The sequence below is a fragment of the Monodelphis domestica genome, chromosome 3 (genome assembly GCF_027887165.1).
Source record: "Monodelphis domestica isolate mMonDom1 chromosome 3, mMonDom1.pri, whole genome shotgun sequence".
Taxonomy (NCBI): Eukaryota; Metazoa; Chordata; class Mammalia; order Didelphimorphia; family Didelphidae; genus Monodelphis; species Monodelphis domestica.
This window is the reverse complement of record NC_077229.1, coordinates 10,905,089-10,930,072: the sequence shown is the minus strand read 5'-3', so window position 1 is coordinate 10,930,072 and position 24,984 is coordinate 10,905,089. Positions and strand designations below refer to the sequence as shown.

General features: G+C 44.1%; 1 protein-coding gene across 2 annotated transcripts in view; it reads left to right on the top strand.

Moving 5' to 3' along the window:
* LOC103096484 (zinc finger protein 420-like) overlaps positions 1–23,139 on the top strand; it is a 54,538-nt gene extending 31,399 nt beyond the window's left edge. Inside the window, exons 2-6 of one of the 2 annotated variants that reach the window (XR_008917141.1) lie at positions 8,073–8,124; positions 13,192–13,318; positions 15,694–15,789; positions 18,751–20,791; positions 22,994–23,139. Coding sequence is in view for 1 of the 2 variants with exons in the window: in XM_056820500.1 (XP_056676478.1) it covers positions 8,092–8,124; positions 13,192–13,318; positions 15,694–15,789; positions 18,751–20,615 (2,121 nt within the window). In the remaining variant the exon portion in view is untranslated. Of the gene's footprint in view, positions 1–8,072; positions 8,125–13,191; positions 13,319–15,693; positions 15,790–18,750 lie in introns of both variants that reach the window. The other variant, XM_056820500.1, reaches the window with a different exon arrangement.
* The last annotated feature ends 1,845 nt before the right edge of the window (positions 23,140–24,984 follow it).

Here is a 24,984-nt window from a genome sequence, read left to right as displayed (position 1 = left end):
CTTGCCAAGGGTAGCTCAGTTGTAACTTTATGAGTTGGATTTGAACTAAGTTCTTTCTGACTGTGGATCCAGTGCTCTGTCCTCCATACCACCTACAAAAATTACAAATATGCCATATAAATAATGAAGAGTCAAAAAACAAATTAAAACAAGTCTAAGGATTGTATCAAACAACCATCAGAATGGCAGAATTAACAACAACAACAAAAACAACAAAAAAAAAAGAAAATGGGACATCCTTGAGAGGCTGTGGGTAAATGTGAAGGGTTAAATTTTGGGGGGTAGGAGTTTGAACAAAAATGAAGAGAGCAGCTTTTTAAACACAAAACAGTTTATTAATAGGAAAGTACAGATAGGAAATAGAAAAGAGTAAAGTGAGAGTAATCTTATAATAGCTTTTAACTATACCCAAGATTCTAATTCTGACTAAAATTTTCTAAAAAACCCTAAATCTTTCTGCCTTGGAGGACAGGATCTTCTGCCAGGCCAAGACCCAGCCTACTCTCCTACTCTGACTATCTAATAATATAGTCTAGTCTAGTCTAGTAGTTGTCTCTTGGTAACTGAGGATGACTATTGTCTTTGTGTGTTTTTGTGCACAAAGACACTTGTGCGTGAAGATTTAAGTGGAAAAGTCAATGCACAGAGACAGTCCCACTCTTAGCTTTGGAAGCCTCGGTCCAGTGGCACGAAAAGTCGTTACTTCTGGAGACTTCCTCAGCTGCATTGGATGGCCGTGTTGTCCTTTGTGCTCCAACACGCCCTAAGCACTCCACAGTGCTTTGCTATGTCGCCATCTCAGCCATTGAACCTTCTTATTGGTTTCTTTCGCCTGTTTAGCCGAAGCCGTCTTCACATGCTGGGTGAGCAAAGCCCTAGTTCACCAGGGGTCGACGACCTGATGGCTACCCTCACAAGGTTTAGCCGGCCTGTCGAAGCCGTTGCCTGGGGTGTGGCCACTGCCGCCTGCTAGCAGCTACTGGGAGCCACAAGTGAGAGCTGGTTGTCAGTTGAGGGTCAGAGGCTGGAGAGCTGCCCTAGAAGGGCATGACAAGCCCTCCATACCAGAGACACTACCCCTCCCTGAACACCCCATACACTCCATCTAATAATATATCCACTCTCTATATACCCCCTTTAATTAGTAATCAATGAGGCTATTAAGGCTTTAATTCCATTTCTCTGTCTCCATCTGTCAGAAACAGTCAGTCCCAGAGAGAGCCACACACTCCTCTCCCCAGGAGACCCAGAGACAAAAGCCCTTTTCCACTGCCTGTGAGTTACTCACCCCACTCGGCCACACCCTTATGTCCATCACTTTGTAAATAAAGCTACTAAAAGTCATTTTGACTTAAGCTATAATATTTTTAAATGTGCCACCAAAATATTCATTTAGAACTCTCATATTTAGCCTAAAAGCTAATTTTTAATTTCTTACAATTTCCAATTAATTTTTAGTCTTTTCATGAATTGTTACTATTATAATTTTTATTGGATCATGACCTGAACAGGATGCATTTATTATTTCTGCTGTTTTTGTCTTTGGTTGTGAAGTTTTTATGCCCTAAAATGTGGTCAGAGCAAGAGGGGCGTGGCCAGGGACACCTGGGCAATAGGGACCTGCCTAGAAAGGGTGGACCATGAGGGCGGGGCTTTGTCCTTCCTGCAGAGGTCTCAGTCTCAGCCTGGCTCTGCAGGCTGTCAGGAGTATGGCCACGCCCACATTTCTTTTCTCCATGGGTAGGGGGAAGAGAAGAGGTTCCTGTCCTCCCCTCCCCATCCCGCACTGTTTTAGGATCTGGAAGAGGTCGACCTCCGGACGCCTGATGCCCCGGGACCCTTTTCTTTCTATCCGAAAAGCCGGAGACCAGAGCTGGGCCAACACAGGCAGCACTATCCCTCTCACCCAAAGGCCCAAAGTGGGCGCTGAGGAATGAAGGGGAGGGCAGGTGGGAGGCGGGGCACACGCTGGAGGCTTAGATGGGAAGCTGGGGAGGAGAGGAGAGGCGGAGAGCCAGGCTCAGGGCGTACGGTGGGGTAATCTAGCCTCGGAACCGGCGGCGCAGAGGCCTACGGGAAACCGGAAGTGAAGGTCATACTCAGTTCCCCCCTCCCCTCCGCCACTTCCAAACCTTTTCCCTCCTCGTTCGCCGGCCCTGGAACTCCCTCCGCCCCACGCCTCCAGCCTCGGTAATTATGAAGTGGTGGCGGGGGACAGCGGCAAAAGGGGGGCTCGAGAGGGGAGGGGCCAGAGAGAGGAGCCTGGGGGAGGGCGGGAGGCAGAGCGCATGACTGAGCTCGAATCCTCCCAGTTACGAGTCCCTCCTGGAGCCCAATTCCTGGATTCTCCTAAAGCTGGGTGGGGTTGGCTTGGGCTGGAAAGGACGCGGGGCCGGAGCGGGACGGTCAGCGCCGGGGCGCGGATTTCCTGCAGGGTACGACGTATCCATGGAGCTGCTCTGGTCTCAGACCGGGGTCAGCTGTGTCTTCTGGCTTCCTCTTCGGGATCTTCTTTCCTGCTAAAACGTCCTGCCTGGAGGGGGCTTAAGGGGAGGGGCAGTATCGGATGCAGTTTTACCGCGTTGCGTAAGGACCCAGGAGTCCTGCCTTCCAGCCTCTGGGCCCCAGACCCCCGAGCTCCTTCCCTTCCCCCGCCCCTTGTGCAGCCTTAACTTTAGTCACCCCAAGCCTGCTCTATTCAGGCTAAACAGGCAATAAGGAGCCGAGAGAGGGCGGAGAGTGAAGAGGGGTTCAGGAGGGCTTCCTGGAGGAGGCGAGATTGATGTTTGGGCTGTAGGGAAGCGGGGGAGGATAGTGGTCCGAGCTGGGGAAGGGAAGTCTATCAGCTGGCCATGGAGGACAGCCAGAGAAGGTACTCCTGGCCAGGAGCCAGAGATTTTGTTCATGGATTCCCAGGAGGATGTTTCGTCCCGTGGCTAAAGGGGTGACAGGGAGGAGGGGGAATGGAGGCATTAGGGCTGGGAGTGCTGAAGAGCATCATGGGATATTTGATGGGGGAGTAGCCTGAGGAGCTGAATGGAGGCTGGCAGGAAGGGCAGGAGAGTCCAGGAGGCCAGCAGAGTCCCAGGAAGGCCGTGGAAGTCAGGAATGGGGGGCTGAGGGAGGAGGAGAGCCTGCTTCACAGGGAGGACAGCTCTCTGGTAAAGGGAGCCCCGCCTGTGCCTGTAGAGTGTTGTGGGGTGGGCCTGGGTTCCAGTCTGGCCTCAGACCCTTCCTGTGCTCTTGGCGGCTCCCCATTTTGTCTTTGAACCTGGAGCCTGCCCCCCCCCCCACTAGGAGTGACCCCACCACCCTCCCTCAGCCCAAGAAGGGCCTACAGTATTCACTTGAGGACTTATGGGATGGGGAGGTGCCCAGGGGTGGGGTCCTCCTGCAGCCCCTCCCCCTCCTTGGAGAGCAGGGCTTTGGTTTTGGGCTAGTTTCTTGTCAGATTGGACCCATCTTGGCCCCTTGGCCTCATCTCTGACTGGGTTTCTGGTTCTCCCTCTCCTTCCCCTCCCCCTCTCCTTTTCTCCCTCCCCCCTGCACTGACCCCCGCTTCACCTGCCCAATTCTCCTGAGATGGTTCAATCACCCCCCAGCACCCCCACATGGCCCCTCATTTTGGGCCTCACATTTCCTCAGCAACCCCCCTCTCCCCCATGGGGTCCCGCTGTCTCCCAGGAGCTCTTTGCTGCCCCCATCTCTTTTAGGCTGTATCTAGGTAGTCTGTGGGCTTGGCATGGAAGGGTCCCCAGGGTGGTGGGGGAGGGAAGGTAGAGGGCTCTCTCCTGCCCAACTTGGGCGAGGCCCCTGGGGAATCCCAACCCTGGGGTGGACTCTAGAGGGTGAGAGGGGCCATTCCAGGAGCCCAGGGATTCCTGGACCCTGGTGTCCTGACCCACAACTCCTGCTTAGAGGTAGGAACCCTCAGAGCCAGCCCTTTGGGAGGATCCCTGAGCTCTGTCTTCCTGCCCTTGGACTCCCCAGGAGCCAAAGCCCTTTCCTGACCCCCTTCTTTGGCCCCCTGGTCCTTGAGTTGGTCCCCATCAAGGCCCAGTCCTTGGGCTCCCTGGATCCATTTCCCTTTAGGGATTCCCAGCCTCAGCTGTGCCAGAGGGTCCCAGGATCCCTTCCTGGCTCCTAGGGAGACCCCAGCCCCCCTTCACCCTTTTTTCCAGACTCAGCCGCCCCCAGGAACACTTGAGTCTCTCCAGGGTCCCTGCCCTCCTTACCAGGAGCTCTGTTGGACCCTGTGCCTTCCCAGCCCCTCCCTGGGCTCTCCTTCCCAGGCTTCCCTGCTCCCCCTTCTGGCAGAGCCCTCAGGCCTCTTCTCTGCCAGGGGGGTTTGGTCTCAGCCTGGGCCCCTCCTGTGTGGGATCCCAAAGCCCTGCTGCCTCTTGGGGGTCTGGGAGGATGGGAGAAGGGAGGGGGCAGAAGAGGAGGAATAGAGGGAGGGGCTCATCTGCCCCTTCAGACCCTCTTCTCTTCCCAGGCTGCCCCTCCTCCCTTTTGCTGGTAGCAGGCTCTCCCCTGAGGGCAGGCCTGACTCTGGGTGACTTACAGCTCCTCACACTGGGGAGATTCCTATGGGGCAGCCTCAGGCTTGGGAAGAAAAGGGAAAATCTCTGCCCTCTGTGCCCCTTCCCTCTCCCAGCTCGGGGTACAGAGGGCCATGGTTGGCCCAGGGAGGGACAGGGCTGAGCCAGATCCTGAGCTTGAGGGAGATCAGGGCAGCTTTCTTCTGAGGTCCAGCCAAGAGTGAGCCCAAAGGCAGTAAGAAAGATGAGCTTTTTTTTTTCTTTTTTAATTTGGAAAATTGTCTTTAATTAACTTAGAATGTTTTTCCACGGTTACGTGATTCCTGTTCTTTCCCCACCCTCTCCTGTATCTGATTCACACTTCCACTGGGTATTACTTGTGTCCTTGATCAAGACCTATCTCCAAATTGTTGATATTTGCACCAGGATGTTCATTTAGATTCAACCACATCCCTTCAACTCATGTAATCAAGCTTTTTTTTTTTACTTTTACTGATTTTTACTGTTTTACTTCTGTGTTTCTGCTCCCACAGTTCTTTCTCTGGATGTGGACAGCATTCTTTTTCTTAAGTCCTTCAGAAATGTCCTGGATCACTTCATTGCTGCTAGTAGAGAAGTCCATTACATTCGGTTGTACCACAGTGTATCAGTCTCTGTGTACAATGTTCTCCTGGTTCTGCTCCTCTCACTCTGCATCAATTCCTGGAGGTTGTTCCAGTCTCCATGGAACTCCTCCACTTTATTATTCCTTTTAGCACAATACTATTCCATCACCAACATATACCACAATTTGTTCAGCCATTCCCCAATTGAAGGGCATCCCCTCATTTTCCAATTTTTTACCACCACAAAGAGTGCAGCTATGGATATTCTTGTACAAGTCTTTTTCCTTATAATCTCTTTGGGATACAGACCCAGCAGTGCCATGGCTGGATCAAAGGGCAGACAATCTTTTATCGCCCTTTGGGCATAGTTCCAAATTGCCCTCCAGAATGGTTGGATCAGTTCACAACTCCACCAGCAATGAATTAATGTCCCCACTTTGCCACATCCCCTCCAGCATTCATTACTTTGCATAGCTGTCATGTTAGCCAATCTGCTAGGTGTGAGGTGATACCTCAGAGTTGTTTTGATTTGCATCTCTCTGATTATAAGAGATGTAGAGCACTTCTTCATGTGCTTATTAATAGTTTTGATTTCTTTGGCTGAAAACTGCCTGTTCATGTTCCTTGCCCATTTATCAATTGGAGAATGGCTTGATTTTTTGTACAATTGTTTTACTTCCTTTTAAATTTGAGTAATTACACTTTTGTCAGAGGTTTTTGGCATGAAGATAAAATCTTTCCTTTCCTAAAGGTCTGACATGTATGCTATTCTGTGTTTACTTAATATACCTAGTTTCCTTCTTTGTATTTAAGTCATTCACCAACTCTGACTTTATCTTGGTGTAGGGTATGAGATGTTGATCTAAACCTAATCTCTCCCATACTGTTTCTAATTTTCCCAGCAGTTTTTTTTTTATCAAATAGTGGATTTTTGTCCCCAAAACTGGAATCTTTGGGCTTATGATAGACTGTCTTGCTGAGGTCACTTACCCCAAGACCTTTCTGTCTCTTAGCCAGTACCAAATTATTTTGATGACCACTGCTTTATAGTATAGTTTGATATCTGGGACTGCAAGTCCTTCCTTTGCATTTTTGTTTTCATTATTTCCATGGATATCCTTGATCTTTTGTTCTTCCAAATGAACTTTGTTATAGTTTTTTCTAATTCAATAAAAAAAGTTTTTTGGTAGTTCAATGGGTATGGCACTAAATAAGTAAATTAATTTGGGTAGGATTGTCATTTTTATTATGTGAGATCATCCTAACCATGAGCAATTAATGTATTTCCAATTATTTAGATCTAGTTTTAATTATGTGGAAAGCGTTTTGTAGCTGTGTTCGTATAATTTCTGTGTTTGTCTTGGCAGATACTTTCCTAAGTATTTTATTTTGTCTAAGGTAATTTTGAATGGGATTTCTCTTTCTAATTCTTGTGGTGGAGCTGTGTTGGAAATATATAGAAATGGTGATGATTTTTGTGGATTTATTTTGTATCCTGAAACTTAGCTAAAGTTGTGGTTTATTTCCACTAGCTTTTTGGTCGATTCTCTAGGATTCTTTAAGTAAACCATCATGTCATCTGCAAAGAGCGATAACTTGATCTCCTCCTTTCCTATTTTAATGCCTTCAATTTATTTTTCTTCTCTAATTGCTACTGCTACTGTTTCTAGTACAATGTTAAACACTAGAGGTGATAATGGGCATCCTTGTTTCACTCCTGATCTTATTGGGAATGCATCTAGTTTATCCCCATTGCAGATGATGTTGGCTGATGGTTTTAGATAAATACTGTTTATTATTTTTAGGAAAGGCCCTTCTATTCCTATACTTTCTAGTGTTTTCAATACAAAGGAGTGTTGCATTTTGTCAAAGGCTTTTTCTGCATCTATTGAGATAATCACGTGATTTTTGTTGGTTTGCTTGTTGATTAGGTCAATTATGTGGATGTTTTTCCTAATATTGAACCATCCTTGCATTCCTGGTATAAATCCCATCTGGTCATAATGAATAATCCTTGTGATGAATTGCTGGAGTCTTTTTGCTAGTATCTTATTTAAAATTTTTTCATCTATATATATTAAGGAGATTGGTCTATAGTTTTCTTTCTCTGTTTTTGATCTACCTGGCTTTAGAATCAGTACCATATTTGTGTCATAAAGGGGATTTGGTAGAACTCCTTCTTTGCTTATTATGTCAAATAGTTTGATTAGTATGGGGATTAGATCTTTGAAAGTTTGATAGAATTTACTTGTGAATCCATCTGGTCCTGGGGATTTTTTCTTAGGGAGTTCTTTGATGGCTTCTTCAATTTCTTTTTCTGATATGAGATTATTTAAGTATTCTGTTTCTTCTTCTGTTAATCTAGGAAATTTATATTTTTTTAAATATTCATCTATATCAATTAGATCACCATGTAATTGGTCAAAATTGTTTTTGATGACTCCCTTAATTTCCTCTTCATTAGAAGTGAGGTCTCCCTTTTCATCTTTGTTTCTTTTAAGTTGGTTTTCTTCTTTCCTTTATTCTTTATTCCTTTTTTAATATAAGGGGGAACCTGGAGGTCCTGAGTTTACTCAGAGGGCTTTTTGGCTTTAGCCTTTAGAGGGCTTTTCCATTTTGGTTTGGTCTGTTAGGATTTTTTCTTTCTTGAACTTTTTGAAGGTGCCTGGTCTTCATTAACAGACATGATTGAAGTTGGATTGAACAGTGATTGATTTGGTTTTGATTGGACTGGATTGGGTTGGAGCTTTGTGGGGTTGGTTGTTATTAGTGGTAGTTAGACTATTTTCTCATTAAAACTTAAAAGATTAAAAACTGTTCTCGTTTTGTCAAAACTCCTAATTTAACCCCTACAAAGACAAGGCTGGGAAAAGATGAGGGAGCTTCACCAGATGGACTCATTAAGGCTACTTTGTTGCCTCTACAGGGAACCTAGAGCCTCAGGGATGGCCTTTGAGAGGGACAGACTCCCAGCCCAGGTAAGTGCATTCCAGCCCCAGGTAGGAGCCCCCTCAACCAGTGAATCCTGAAATAATGGTAGGATTTTTGGGGATGGGATTGGATGTGTAATTAGGCCAGTAACAGAAGATTACAGTGTTTTGGAAAGTCTTAGCCCAGTGCTGGGAAAGCCAGACACTGAGATATCACACACACACACACAGACACAGACACAGACACACACACAGACACACACACACACACACACACACACACACATACCTCCCTCTCTACCAAGATGGAATGAAGACTTGTTTAAAGGTAAAAATGAATTTGGATAACTTAAGCTATTGCCATCTCTCCAAACCCCACAAGATCTCAATGTTCTGTCACCAGGAGTCTTCTTGGATCTAACTATACTCGACTCACCTATTGGTCTAGGGACCCAGACCCCAATATAAATATCCTACACTAACCCAAACCAACCCCGCTTTTGGTGGTAATGGAGGTAGTTTGGCTGTTAGGCAGGACAGGGCCCAAGAAGAGGTTTTGGCTGCAAAGGCCCCAAACCTAATTCTCACAGACAGATGGCTCAGATGTTCAGGATCACACAGGAAACCCAGATGTTTCAGTCAGGTATCAGGGAAGCAGGTAGACAGTCTCCCTCCAGGTAAAGCCAGAGAGAGAATGAATTCAGCCCGAGGCTAAGTGTCTCTCTCCAGTAGAACTCCAGAACTCTGTACTCTGCTACCCCGTGCCTCTACCCTCTGCACACTTCATGGGTTCAAATCCCCTATTCCTTATATTAGCCCCTACCCTGGCTTTGACACAAGATGGGCTAGGAAGCTTCACCTTCCTTCCTGCTGGGTTATTTCTATCCCCAATTCCAATTCCCAGGTATGAGGAAGAGCCCTTCCTGACTCTCTTCTCAGCTTTGGGAATGATTCCTTGGCCCTTGGTCAGTTTATACTCCAAGAGCTCCGCCTGGGCTCTGCCTCCCATGTCAGATTTCCTGCTGTGCACAAACGAGCACCAAGGAAGACCATTGATTCCTTCTTCTTCCCTGTCTAGGGATCCTGTCTTTGTTCTCTCTGCTTGCCTGGCAACACTCACATCTTCTTCCTCTGCTTCTTTTCACCTATTCCCTCTTGAGTGTGGTCTAGAGCCGAGGTTGAGGATGTCCCTTGGTCTGTGCCATCCTCAGGGAAGACATTGTCTCCTGGTGCTGCTCCCTGGCTTTTGCCTCAGGTCCTGGAGTCTTCCTGGGTCTCTCTGGCTCCTTCCTCTTTACTATTTCTTAACCCAAGTCAGCCAGTGTGGAGGAACACCCTGGTGTGTGCCAGGCACTGTCAGCACAAAGGAAGATAGAAACCATTGGCTGCCTTCCAGGCCCCCTGAGTCTGACCAACGAGACCCCTCAGCAGCTGTGTCCAAACCAGCTCTATGCAGGCAGGATGGAGGGATTCATCATGGGAGGGAAGACTCTAAGGGTTCTGGGGAGATCATTGGTTCCTGAGGGGAGGATTCAGCTGGTACTTGAAGGAAGCTCTGAGGCAGGAGGGAGAACATTCTCTGCAGGGACACAGACAGGCCCTGGAAAGGCCCAGAGTCAGACCATGGAAGGTCTTGGCCAAGGATCATCCAGGAGGCCAGTGTTCCTGGGTCAGAGGAGGAGGAGGGAGGTGTGAGAGGAGAGGAAGAGGCTGGATGGTCAGTATATGCAAGTGGAGGTTGTTGTAGGAAATATCAGGGTCCTTGCCAGTGATAGCCAGAATCAGTTAGCCGGGGATGCCCCAGAGATCTCCCGTGTATGTGTGTGTGTGTGTGTGTGAGTGTGAGTGTGTGTGAGTGTGAGTGTGTGACCCTTCTATTGGCCTTCTGCTGCTGTGTGCCCAAATTGAGAGAGAGTCCGAGGAGTTTGGGGTGAGCCCATGAAGGGCCATCACAGAGAAATGAGGTCTTTTTCTCTGAAGAGGAGCTTCGAGTGTTCTCGAGTAAAACTACCAGAGCCAGCAACTGGTACATTCCTCCTCTTCTGTAGAATTCCTCACTGATCTAGTCCTTCCCTTGTTGGCTGGAGAGAAAAGGGTGAGTTTCTGGAAGGCCTGGGAATTTTCTGTGCAAATAGGGAGGTTCTGAGGGACACATCTTAGCCTTGTTACAAAGGAATCCGGCTCAGTGGCAAAGAATGAGACATAGACAGATTGAAGTGCTTTATGTTCTCCTAAAATTCTGCTTTCAGCAATCTGTATAATAACCCTCTGGGATAAATGTTCTTATTCTCATCATTTCACATTTGAGGAGACTGAGGCAAACAGTTTAGGTTTCTGTGCAACAGTTTTTCTGTTTTGTTTTTTTTTCTTTTTTTGTAAATCCTTACCTTCCATCTTGTATGTGTATCGGCTCCAAGGCAGAAGAGTGGTAAGAGCTAGGCAATGGGGGTCAAGTGACTTGCCCAGGGTCACACAGCTGGGAAGTGTCTGAGGCCAGATTTGGACCTACAACCTCCCATCTCTAGGCTTGGCTCTCAATCCACTAAGCTACCCAGCTGCCCCCCAGTTTTTCTGTTTTAAGTAATCAAACTTTTCCATTTTTTTTTTGGTAATTGCCTCTATCTTGTAAAGATAATTTTAGGGTTGTGACCTACATCTAAATTGTTTATTGGTTGCCAGGGGATATCCCAAATAAAATATGCAAGTCAGCTGTAAATTTATGGTGATTTTAATTAATGTAGAGGAAAGAGATTAAGAAGGGAGAGGGAAAGGGTATAGGATTTCTTCTGCCTGGCCTGTGCCAGGTGGAAGATTAGAGGCTTTTAAGAGGATAGTGTTGGAAGGTAAGGCAGAAAGGAATCAGCCTAAAACTCCAAGAGGGCTCAGCTAAAATGCCTGAACCTCAACTAGCTACTCAGTTTCTCCCAGTATAGTATCAAGGGAAAAGTCACCTCCAAAGCATACAATAGCTTCAGCCACGCCAAGATGCTGGAAACACGTAGCATGCTGCCAGCCTCTCCGGGGAAAGAGGCCGAAGAGAGGAAGTGACGCCAAATATATAGACGGTTTTACATCACTTTCCTGTGTCTCATCTGTACCAATGGTAGCTGAAGCTTGACTTAGGACAATTGTGAATCTTAAAATTTCTCAGATTCTACCTTGGAACATTTGGTTAAAGCTATTCCCTATTTTAAACAATGAAGGTACTTGATCAGTATTGGGAACTTTAACATTACTCCACCCATACTTAGACAATGCTTTAGAGGAAGATAAAGTTATAAAACTCCTTACTGAACAATGAAAAAGTACTTAACTAATACTTATAGTGAGGCCAAAACCTTAAGCTAGGTTTATTTTTGGATCTAATACAAAAGGATGCTAAGGACCTATGAAGGTCTAATTAATCACTAAAAGGTCAGGTAACTTGCAAGGGGCAAGCTTAGCAAAGAGGTGTGAAGTACTCAGAAGATATAATCTACCCAGAGAAGGTGAGAACTAAAAACGAAGAATGGGCTGTCCTAGGTAAAGCATCTACTGTGATTGGTAGATATAAAAATTTAGGGGAGGTGACACAAGAGAAATTTTTCTTTAAAAGGAAGGAGCTGGAGGGCTCTGGATGTAATTCACCTTTGGAAGCTGAAATGGAGGTTAGGAGTCAGAGCTGGTCTTGGGACTCAGTTCAGGAGTTGAGGATTTCAGTGAAGAATTAGAATTTTGCTTGAGACAAAATCTTGTGGTGAGTGGATTAAAGACTGACTAGTCTCTTAAGGCTCAGGCCTAGAATGGCCTAGGCCTTTTCCTACTATTTCCTCTTACTCTGTCTCTTTCTCTTCCCTTAATTCCTTCATTCGTATTAATTAAAATCTTCATAAAACCCAGCTGACTTGGGTATTTCCTATTTGGGAATTTTTCCCATGGCGACCACTTATTTTTGATAAAAAATCATGACACTAAAATTATCTTTATAGTTTTGGCAATTCACAGTCTTGAAACCCACATTTTTGCATTCACACATCCCAGGGGTGTGTTGGCTGTTTCTGCACATGTCTATCAAAAGCCATCCTCCTAGGTACATAATCCTTAAGTATGTGTGTAGACGTTGCTGATTTTGTTAGACTAAGTAAGGCGGAGTAATGTAAAATTCACAAGACATTCCTGATTTTGTTAGACTAAGTATCTTCATTATTATAATCAGGAGACAGGTAAATCCAGTCTTCACAATCTCAAATTAGGCTAAGCATTTGTGTGCTTAAACTGCAAAGTAAAAATACCTCTGAGGCACCCTCTCATGCCTGACAATTTGGCCATTGTGCCAGAAATAGAACATGATCATGTCGGAGATGTATGAAACCTGGGACACTCATGCACTTTTGGTGGAGTTGTCCATTAACAGACCCTTTGGGGGCCATTTGGAACTTTGCCCAAAAGTCTTTCAAAGTGTACATACTCTTTGATCTAGGCATGTGTCCCAGAGATCTACAACAGGGGGAAAGATCCTATTTACACAATGATATTTATATAGCAGATCTTTTTGTGGTAGCAGGGAATTAGAAATTGAGGGACATTCATTAATTGTGGAATGGCCGAACATGTGGTGTGTGATTATAGTGTAACCCTGTTGGGCTATGAGAAATAACAGGCAGTATCATTTCAGCGAAACCTGGGAAGACTTCCATGAACTGATGCAAAGTATGAGCAGAAGCAGGAGAATATTTTATAAGGCTAACAGCAACATTATGTGGTCAGAAGCTATGGACAATTCAGCTGTTCTCCTGGGTTGTATCCTGAGTCCCCAAGCTTGTCTCTCCTTTCTCATTATTTCCACAGGGTTATAAGTAAAAACTGATCTCAGGGCTCATTACCAGATTGATGAGCATTTATTAGGGGTGAGAGAAAGGGGAGGAAAGGGAAAAAGAGAAAGAGAGAGACAGAGAGAAAAGACTCACCTTCTAGTGCTGACTCTGATACTGACAAAGAGCAGAATCTTTGAGACCCTCCCTTCTCTGTCAGTTTCCTCCTGTAACTGACATGGGGTGGGGGTGGAGGGGGCAGGGCTCTTTATTATGATTGTGATGTGGCTTTCAGCCCTCTGTGCTCTGACTTGGGCTTCTCTAGGAGGTGGTGACATTCAAGGATGTGGCTGTGGACTTCACGCAGAAGGAGTGGCGCCTCTTGTCTCCTGCACAGAAGGAGTTGTACAAGGAGGTGATGCTGGAGAATGCCCAGAACCTGCTTTCTATGGGTAAGGAGCCCTCTTCTGTAGCATACCAGGCATGTTAGCATCTGGGAAGTATGATTGATGTATTGATATTGTATTACCAGACACATGGTCAGACCTCTTGATGGTCATTGTATGGAAAGGGACAGGTGGAAGCACTAGCAAAGGATGGGCAAATTCATGAGCTGGGCCTCGCTGTCTTGGCTTGGAGTACTTTCATTTGCAAAGCTTGGTTAGATTAGTCTCCATCTCTTTGATCTTATCATTGTCAATTCAATGTTAAAACCTATGTCATGTTACGTATTTGTTGATCCACATTCCTAAAACCTTCAATAAATACTGGGGAACTAGCGCGAAACTCTCTTACTAGCCCTTTACTAGCGCCCTCTTATTGGCTCTCTAACTAGCTCTCTCCCCCTTCACTTCCTCTCTCCCTCTTCCCTCCTTAACTCTCTCAGTCTTACTCTTACTCACTCTTACTCTCTCTCTCTTCTTACTCTCTTGCTTCACTGTATCTCTTTCCTAGCGACTCAGTCCCCCCAAAGCCTCCTATTGCTATAGGAGGCACCAGGGAGTTGTGACTCCCCCCTTTTCTAGCGACATTGTCACCTCCAGTGCCTCCTACTAATGGTCAGACTCCCTTGTCTATAGGTGGCACCAAGGAGTTGAGACTCCCCCTTTCCTAGCAACGTGGTTGCCCTCAGTGCCTCCTATTGCTATAGGAGACCCCAAGGAGTTAAGACTCCCCACTTTTTCTAGCGACACTGTTGCCCCCAAAGCAGACTCTCTTGTCTAGGAGTATCAAGGAGTTGATACTCCCCACCTATTCTCTTATTCCTCTTATTTCCTTGGAGTTTGCATTACTCCCCATGTGTTTCCAGTTCTGCCTTTGAGTCATTATTATTCTCCCATTTCCTTAGCCTCCTCTCTCCACCTCAGGTTATTACCCACAGAAAAATATTATAGGACTCCCGCGGGAAGTTGCTATATCGCCCTGCTGCCCAAGTCTGCCATTCAAGGGAATATCACCCCCAGCAGCAGGCAGGGTTGGGAGAAGTTTTCAATCAAGAGGAAGAATGTCACAGAGCCAGGGCCGCCCTCCTACCTGGTTCTCTTGTAAAAGGCCTTTGCACCAAGATTTGGGACTTCCCTTTGGTGCTTCTGAATTCTGAGATCAAATGTTTGTTGGAGAATCTGAGACGTGGAAGTAATCTCAGAGTTAATTCCATATCACTTCTCCCTGGTCTGGAACTGAGTCTCCCAAACTCATCTAGGAAACTATTCAGGAGGGTTTTCTTTCCATCCTCTTCCTCTCTAGGTTAGATCTACTATTGGTGATCTTTTTCTCTTTAATCAGTATAAACTCATAGCACAGAGCTCCTAGGTCTTCCCAGGAGAGGTGATTTATCCTTAGTCTTCCCTCCTATTGCCCTAAGCCTCCAGTAGAGAAAGTGAGGAAGGAAGGGAAGGGATGAAGCACTTATAACAACCTGCTCTTGACCCAGGGCTCTGCGAGGGTTTTCTTTGTAATATTATAACAATTATTCATCATTTTCATCTTCTTAATTCAGTGACACAATCATCTCCATTTTACAGATGAGGAACTATATTCCATTAAGTGGCTTCTTCTCAGGTACCCCTGTAGGAGTTGTCTGTGTTGAAATGTTAACGGAGGCTTTCCTGCCTCTAATCCTAGGTTCCTGGCCACTGCCCTTCTAGCTGCCTCTCATTTCCAAATAATGGAAAATTATAGATTGAGTTCAATCTTCTCTGAAGAAAATGCCTTAGATCTTAACGTTCTAGTACCAGATTGGTTCCCTGATTTTCTCCCCCTTCCCCTCCCCACCCTACATACCGTGGAGACTCTCCTCCAGGACCCCCTGTAAACCTCCTGCAGGCCCGGCTTACCCTCCTCTGTGATTGTCAGGATAAGTGGACTGGCTAAGAGACAGCATTGGGCCCAATGAGGATTGTAGAGTTCCCCAGGAGAAGAGGCAGAGATTCCTCCAGAGGAGGGTCCATGAGACTCATAGACGTGTCAGGAAGGGAGGAGCAGGCAGGGTTATGGGACAAAAGCTGCTCCCTTGAGGTCCCTGTGTCTGGGGCTTCAGACTGACCTAGAACCCTGACCTTCAGACTCACTGTGGGGGTTTAGAAGTTTTCTGCCAGAATGGACCAGAACAGGATGGGTGGGAGGGGGACTGTTGCTCATTCTAGTCCCCCTAGCAGGGTAATAGGCACATCCCACCCTAGGCTTCTGAATTATAGACACTAAAGGGTGAGGGAAGACTACTGTGGGAACCCCATGGAGAGAGTCATCATGTAGAGTTACTAGACTTCCCAACCTTTCCCTAAAGAGAACTCCATAATGAGCTAACATCCTTTTCTCCCTTGCCCAGGGCTTCCAGGTCCCCCAGAAGACATGATCTCTTATTTAGAGCAGAAGGAGTTCCCATGGATGCTGGAGCATGAAGACCTGAGGAGCTTCTGCCCAGGTGAGGGAGGAGAAAAGAGGTGTGGGAGAGCAGAAGTGACCAGAGGGTTCTCTGTATTCTGGTGAATTCAGGGCTAGATTTGGGAGCAGGAGGATCCAACTTAGAATTCTTTTTCAGAGGTTTAGTAGTGGTTCCCCCGGGGCAAGTCCCTTAAGCCCTGAGCCTCAGTTTTCCCATCTGTAAAATGAGGCTGTTGGACTCCATTTCCTATCAGCTCCCTTCATGGGATCAGTCTGTGACTCTAAGAAGTCAGTGTTTGGGACTGAAGGGCCTGGAAGTCTCTTGCCAGGTATCAGAAGGTATCCCCTCTGAGCTCTTTACTATCCAGAAACATATATGAGTGCTTGCTCTGTGCTGGATCCTGGGCTAAGTTATAGGGGAAATAAAGGGCTGCAGTGGACATCCCTACACTCCTGGAGTTTACCCTCTGCTGGAGCAGATAGCAGCATGCTGACAGTTCTGTAGAAGCCCTTCAGATCCCAGTTCCAGAGCAGCCAATCTTGAGAGGGAAGTATGAAAAGAGAAGGAGCACTAGAGAGATCTAATGGGGCGAGGTGGCCTGGGGCTTCAGGAGATCCAGATTGAGGATTCTGAGGGAACGTATAGCAGAGAAAACAAGGAAAAGGCACTGGCACAACTCATAAGTGGCCATCTCTTGCATTTTATTCTTAATTCGGAGGACAGATTTTGGGCAGTATTTCATGGAGTGAAAGAGTTAAAGTGATAGTGTTTGGAGCATTGGGGAGAAATGGTTTATTGTTTACTAAAGGAAGAGTGTCATTCGCTCATTGGTGTAGGAAAGGCTAAAGATGAAAAAACAATGGGGCCCCTGCACATAGGAAAAGATGGGCTTAGATGAGGGATGGGAAGGGTTTCTTTGCCCATGGAATGAGATTTTCTTTAGTTAGGAGAAAAATGACCTTTTCCTCTGATCCTGAGGCCAGAGAGGAAGAGGCAGCTTTAGTAGGTGAGATGTGGAGTATAAGAAAGCTCTGCAAAGAGATCCAGCTTTTGTTCAGTGGAATATGAGACCAAGTTCTCAGCTCAGAAAGTGAGGCAGAGGGTTGGAGGAAGCCATGATGGAGAGCTGTTGACCAGGAAATATTTGGAAGTCTGGTATAGTGAGTGGCAAAGGAAATCCATGGGGAGGGAGATGTCACAGGATTGTCTTGTCTGGTGAGGACCCAGCTGAGTTCAGGGAGCTTCAATGTAGAGTTGTACAAGGTAATTGTTTTCCTGATTTTCCTTCTCTCCACTGACTTGCATCCCATGAACATTAGGGAAGATTGCTGCCTTACCTGGAAGCAGTCTAAGGCTAAGGTTACCCTAAATCATTAGCCCAAGCCCTTTCCTGGTCTCTGGGGCTCAGTCTTTGTCCTGTTCTTGGTCAATCAGGTGAGCACAGCACCTCACTTTAGATGAGAGCCTATAGAGAATCCTCTGGGATCTTCTGGATTTGGTTGGCTCTACTTCCAACTGAGTTACTGTTGACTGCTGAGAAATAAGAATGACATGGCTGAGCCCAGAGCATGCATTTGCCTTCCAGGAAAGAGACCAGAATGCAAGGATCCTGGTAGAGATTTGGCCTGACATAAGCCCTGGGCCCAGTCAGTAAACATATATTTAATAATAAATATGTTTTTGGAACCATGCTATGCCCTGAATATACAAAGGAAGGGAAATGCCATTCTGGAATGTCCTGGATCTCCCAATCTAGAACCCAGATGTGGAGGTTGTTTAGAAAGAAGCACCATATCCTGAATCTCACTCTTAGATGATCCAGGGAGAAAAGAGTGTTGGGGAATGGAAATGTATTTAATTCAACAGGAAAATCAGAAAATGGAGGAGTGAAGAGAATGATAGTTTTAGGAGAAAAGAAACATCAACATTTGCCTATGGCCCCTAGTATGTGTCATATACTTTATAAATACCTTATTCAACCCTCATAGGAACCTTAGGAGTCACTTGATATTATTATGTCCATGTTATAGTTGAGGAGCATAGAGCAACAGAGGACCTGTAACTTGCTCAGGCTTAAAAGTCTTAGCTAGTTTCTGAGGTACAATGAGAATACTACACCACCTGTATTGGGATTGTAAAGAATATCATGAAAATGCCAGTATCTACATAAGATGGGAAATAGGAAGAGAATTTTCCAAGCTTTCTTGCCCATTTACTTCCAAAAGGATCCTCGACTCAATCTACTGTGTGAGACATAGTTTTAAACTTTGAAAGTGGCATGTCTTTCTTTAAATTGTTTTTAAGAGAAAGATTTCATTTTAGTGAAAAGAGGCATTTAAAGAAAAGTAATGGCTGTTTTCAAGGAGTAGGGAACAGAACAAAATCTTTTATGCCTTGGATAAATGCAAAAAACAGTGCTGAGTTTCTTCATTTGATCTCATATACTAGAACAAAAAATAAGGTCAAAAGGAATCATGAAGGGAATTCCAAAATGCTTACCGAAAAGTTAGATGATGAAGTAATAGGAATATTTAGTCTATATGCACCCAGTGTTATAACTAGGAAGAGAAGATTGAATGTCTAGACAATGAAGATGAAAGCAAAAAGATTGAAAATGAATTGGCTAGTCCTGTGGACAGAGCATGTCCAGTTACAAGATTTGATCTCAGCTGCCAGGATTTTGGGTCAGTGCTCTCATCCAGCCTTTCTGATGTCATGGTCTGAGTTAGGAATGTAATAAAGCTAGCCTATCCAAAATCTCAGATTATTTATGAAGAGCCAATGAGATCCCATGGGAGGCTCTTTTGTTTTTTAAATTGTTCTTTAGCTTTGAGGTAATGGCATTTTCAAAGTAGGTATTGTGCCCATTTCAGTTGGAAGTCTTCTTACCTGAGGAAATAGGATATAAAGTAGTTCATGGTTTGACATTTGAGGAAAGGAGATAGTTATAGAAGTGTATATATAACTCTACTTGTATATTTTGCTGTTTGTTTCATTTAGAAGGAGAGATCAGACTTGAAATGAAGGCGAATCCAACAGAGGTGAGCCTTCCTGTGGAAGAAATGGATCTACAAAGTTTCATGAATGATGGTCTCGATAACTTTGCTTTCAGAGAATTCTGTGTTGCATCTCAAAATTCATCTCATATTGAACATCAAAGAATGCACAGTGATAAAAAATCAAGTGTATGTAATCAGTGTGGAAAGAGTTTTATGCACAGGACCAGTCTTGCTGGACATCAGAGAATCCACTCTGGTGAGAGACCTTATGAATGCAATCAGTGTGGAAAGACATTCACAGATAGCTCCAATCTTGCTGTACATCAGAGAGTCCACACTGGGGAGAGACCTTATCAATGCAATCAGTGTGGAAAGACATTTAGTCGAAGCTCCAGTCTTGCTGTACATCAGAGAATCCACACTGGGGAGAAACCTTATGAATGCAAGCAATGTGGAACAACATTCAGTCATAGCTCCAGTTTTGCTGTACATCTGAGAATCCACAGTGGGGAGAAACCTTATGAATGCAAGCAATGTGGAAAAACATTCAGTACAAGCTCCCGTCTTACTGTTCATCAGAGAATTCATACAGGGGACAAACCTCATGAATGTAAGCAGTGTGGAAAGACATTCAATCGTAGCTCCACTCTTGTTGTACATCAGAGAATCCACACTGGGGATAAACCATATGAATGCAAGCAGTGTGGAAAGACATTCAGTACGAGCTCTAGTCTTGCTGTTCATCAGCGCATTCACACTGGTGAGAAGCCTTATGAATGCAAGCAGTGTGGAAAGACATTCACTCAAATCTCTATTCTTGATGTACATCAGAGAAAACATACTGGTGAGAAACCATATAAATGTAAGCAATGTGAAAAGTCATTCAGTCAGAGCTCCTGTCTTGCTGAACACCAGAGAATTCACACTGGGGAAAAACCATATGTATGCAAGCAGTGTGGAGAGACATTTAGTCGGAGCTCCAGTCTTGTTGTACATCAGAGAATCCACACAGGCGAGAAACCATATGAATGCAAGCAGTGTGGAAAGACATTCACGCAGATCTCCAGTCTTGCAGTTCATGAAAGAACCCACACTGGGGAGAAACCATATGAATGCAAGCAATGTGGAAAGACATTCATTTCAATCTCCAGTCTTGCTGTACATCAGAGAACCCACACTGGGGAGAAACCTTATAAATGCAAGCAATGTGCACAGACATTCAGTACAGGCTCCAGTCTTGTTGTACATCAGAGAATTCATACTGGGGAGAAACCCTATGAATGCAAACAGTGTGGAGAGACATTTAGTCGGAGTTCCCGTCTTGCTGAACATATGAGAATCCACACTGGTGAGAAACCTTATGAATGTAAGCAATGTGGGAAGAGTTTCCGACTAAGCTCCAGTTTTTCAGTCCATCAGAGAATTCACACTGGGGAAAAACCATATAAATGCAAGCAATGTGCACAGACATTCAGTACAGGCTCCAGTCTTGCTGTACATCAGAGAACCCACACTGGGGAGAAACCTTATGAATGCAAGCAGTGTGGAAACACATTCACACAGATCTCCAGTCTTTCTGTACATGAGAGGACCCACACTGGGGAGAAACCTTATGAATGCAAGGAGTGTGGAAAGATATTCAGTCGGAGCTCCAGTCTTGCTGTACATCAGAGAACTCACACTGGAGAAAAACCGTATGAATGCAAGCAATGTGCACAGACATTCAGTACGGGCTCCAGTCTTGCTGTACATCAGAGAACCCATACTGGGGAGAAGCCTTATAAATGCAAGCAGTGTGGAAAGACATTCACAAATAACTACAGTTTTATTGTACATCATAGAATCCACACTGGAGAAGAATCTTAAGAATATAGCCTGTGTGGAAAGATGTTTGCATGAAACTCCAGTGTTGCTAATGTGTGAAGGAAATTTTCCCTACCCCCTTTATGGGGCAATACAACTGGAATGAGCCTGAATTTGACTGAGAATGTCAGAAAGAAAAAGGCAGCAATGGATTCAAGATCTCATGAGATGAGGACAAGGTGATGTTTCCTGTAATACCCCATGTACTTCCCCCCCGGGTGGCCCAGGCAAAATATAAAGTCACAGTTGGGTCCTGAGATGAGATTTGTGAGAGTTAATGGGTGGAGAAAAGGCTTGATAAATAGAAGCAAGAGTAGATTCTGAGCTTTTTTCTTTCAGTTTTGTTTTTGGCTGTACTTCCCCATGAGCATGACTAGGATGCCCTGATAGTGGCTACAGAATAGCAAGCTAGACAGAGTAGTGAGGAAAAGATATCTCCTATTTTCCACTTTTTCTCCCTGCTATCTTAGATTAAATAAAATTATTTTATCTACAGTCTCATCATTTCCCTTTTATATTATACATCACAGAAACCACAGACATTCACACTCAGCTCTCACTTTTCCCCAAATCAGACATTTCACTCTACTGTCATAAGCTCTGCTATGATCAGGTCCAAATAGGCATCTGATTTAGATCTAATTTGTGATCCCATAGGAAAATTAAGAGTGTAGAATAGTTTATCTTTCAGATCAGTTTATTGATAAGGGAAGAATTCATAACCACATAAGTAGATAACATGAGATGTAAAATAGCTATTTTTTATTAGATACAAAGCTGTACAAAGAAAATGCAACCAAGATTAAAAGTGGAAACAAGGAAGTTATTTGCTTTACAATATATCCAATTAAGTATTTCCATTTTTAAAGATTCTTGAACTATTCTCAAATGGCTTAACTCATGATTTGATGGCAACCAGTTGTAAAGAGTTAGTTTTGGGAGGAAATAATTAGCATCATTTCCTGTACAATGATTTCCAGAAAATTCCTATAAAGCAAAAGTTAAGACAAAACATAGTATTGTGTATTTCAAATATGAAGTAAATTTGTTGATATTCCTATGACTTCAGTTCAGTGCATTATCAAAATGGTTATCTTACATAGAAATCACCATGTATCAGCTTGGCATTCTGTACTGATTGCACCCAGAGGCCAGTGTAACATAACTGATAAAATTATACTTATTCTACAATTTCTAGCCCTATTTGTTACATAGAAAATCTTAATCTTATTTTGCATTAAGGTCTGTGCTACATATATGGCCCAGACTTATCACACCAGTATAGAATTGAAAGCTAAATAGGTTTGTTGAAAGGAGGCCAGGCTTCCAATAAAGCCAAACTGGTGAAATCAAGAGTAGAGACCCTGAGGTGTAGGAGATAGCTTTTTTTATGCCAAGAAATCTGATGACAGTACAGAAAACACAGTCATAATAAAAATAGGATGGTTGTAAAAGTGTTCATATGGTCATCTTAATGACAATGCTGATTAATCTGGGAAGTGTAAAAAGGATTACTATGGGTGGTAACTTGCAGTACTCACATTCTTGGTGTTTTTACTGGATGATTATGGTGAAATAATAAGATTCAGCAATTTGGTTAACTATTATTTGAAAAGAAGAGTAGCCCCCCTCCTCCTGTGTGACTTGTTTTACAAACAAGACCACCCTTTCTTTTTGTCTGACCCTGTTGTTATACACCCAAGAGGGGTGTGGTAAGATTTAAGGAAACTCCTAGCTGACAGGCTTAAGGTCAGGATACAAATAAGATTTTATAGTATTCCAAACTAAATTTCATAGCTAATATTTATAGTTTTTATAAAGCAAACTATTATTTGAGTATAAACTCAAAACTAATGATTTTGTTATAAAAACAACCATGAAGGCTATCACTACTATGATTATAAAAGGGGGTTAGGGGTTTCACACTCTCACATGGTCAAATATAATTATCCTAATAGGAAAACAGATGTTAATTGAAGTGCTACAACCTTATAATTTATATTAAAACAGTTCCATAGAATCTAGATTCATTCATTTCAGTGGTCCTTTACAGAATCTTTTCAAGAGACATTTGCTGTCAGCACCTCAAATGATAGGGACCACTACTTTCAGATTAGTCTGCTGCCCAGTGTTTATGGTTTCTACCTGCTCATAAGGAGGTTCTGAGTCCTGGACATGAAGGAGGGAAAGAAGAAAGTGTTGAGATGGGGAAGTATGTTTTTTCTAGGTTTTTTTTTTTCATCGTGACTAATATTAAAATATCTTTGCCATGATTTCACATTGCTTGTCTTCTCAATGGGTGGAAGATAGGAAGAGGGAGAGGCAAAAATTGGAACTCAAAATTTTTAAGACAATGTTAAAAATATTTTTTCTTAAAAAAGGAAGAAGATTGTTCTCTCTACATCATGCTGCCTACTGATGAAAAAAGATTTTTGAATAGTTGTAAGTGGTGCTGGTGGGCCAGGAAGCAGAGGAAATATTTTAGCCCAAGGTTGTCAACATTGAAAATAAAATCTTCTCAAATAAATTTCTGGAGCGTGATTGTGAAAAGAGTTTGTAATGGCATGTAGTCCAAAACAACTTAGGTTGGGAGAAAAGGTTTGTGACATGGGGTAGGAGCTGACCTGGAGTCCACTCCTGATCAGCATCTACAGTTGGTCTTGGAATCCACTAGGCCAGCAGCAGTAGCAGCTTCTGGATCTCTCAAGACAGAGACAGTGATGGGATTGTACTCATGTAAGCTGAATCTAGTGTATGTGCTCCTTGTTGGTCTATAAGGGTTGTCTCAGTGTGACTCTTGAGGAATGTAAAGGCATCTTACCAATATTGCTTACACATCTCCAAAGTTCTTGCCTGAAGGGGAGAAGAATAGGGACTTGGAGACTGGCAGCTCTCATCTCTTTTGAGAGGGAGAGATCAAGGAGTGTTAAATCTCCCTAGCACTATAAATGGTGCTAATCTACAGGCTGATCTCAGAATCAAGTCACACAAATAACATGGTCCACTGTGAACTAAGGCACAATGCTAGGAGTGCAAGATGTCCATACTTGTCTGGTGGTTACCCAATGGTTTTCTTAGTTAATCTTGAGGAAGATACAAGGATTATTATGTGCCAGACAGGTCAAACTACTACTCTTGGGTTGTCTTACCTCTTGTGACAAGGAAATCACTTTAAAAGACTGATATATATTAATTTAAGGTCGCCAAGGAATTCAGCTATGTAATTCCTAAATGAAAACTCAAGTCAGCTGTCAACCTTTTATAGAGTTTAATTACAAACAGGAGGAAGAAAGGAATTAGAGAGAGAGAGAGAGAGGGAGAGAGAAAGGGGAGAGAAGGGAATAGGGCTTAAATACCCCTTCTGTTTAGGCTGGGCCAAAAGGCCCAAGCCCTTAGATAGCTGAGGCAAAGAAAAGAGATCAGTCCCTATTACTCACGTGACCAAAATGGAGAAACAGTCTCAGAGGCCCCCACCTTCAGCTTCCTTCAGAGCAAGCTTCTCAGAGCACCTCTCCAACCACTCCGAGCCAAAACTCTCAAACCACCCCCCAGTCCTCAGACCCCTCTATCTTTAAGGAAACCATCCAAGTTCCCTCCCCTCAGTTCTCACATTTACCAATCACTGACCATCATTTTCCCTGTGCCAATGGTGGCTCTAGCTTAACCCAGGACCGCCCAGAGGTCTGTGACTTTGCACATGTCTGTTGGAGGTCATATTCTCAAATAATTAAAACTTGATCTTTTGCTACAGCCCTTCCTAAATCCTGTTACCCTGAGTAGGGTAGAGATTGGAATAATTAAATTTTGATCTATGCTGCAGCCCTTCCTAAATCCTGTTAGGACTGAGTAGGGTGGAGATTGCAATTTCCAAGACTTGGTTCTGTCATTCCAAGTATCTCCATTTTATCAATTCTAAAATCAATCATGACTCAAAGAAATTCCTGTTCTATGCTTAAGCATAGGTCAAAGTCCTTTCCATTGTTCAGCAAAAGGTTTCTGTCCTAAAGTAATCTTAAGAAGGGAGGAGGAGGAACCTCCCATGCCAACGGGGTTCACATTCCAATAGCCAAGACCCACTATCAATAGGAAATTTTTCAAGTATGAAATTTCCCAATGGTGAAATTTCCAACATTTATAAGTCCAAGAAATTTTAAGGTTTACACTGTTTAGATGGTATGCTCCTTGAAGGCAAAGAATGTCTTTCTTTTTCTCCTATTTGTCTTCTAGCATTTAACACAGAGTCCTAAACTTGGCACTTAACAAATGTTTATGTTTTCTAACTGATTAAGTTTATGATGATGATTCTTAGATCTATTCACCCAGACCTCATCTCTCTCCTCACCTCAAATATGACAATCCCAACCCACTATTC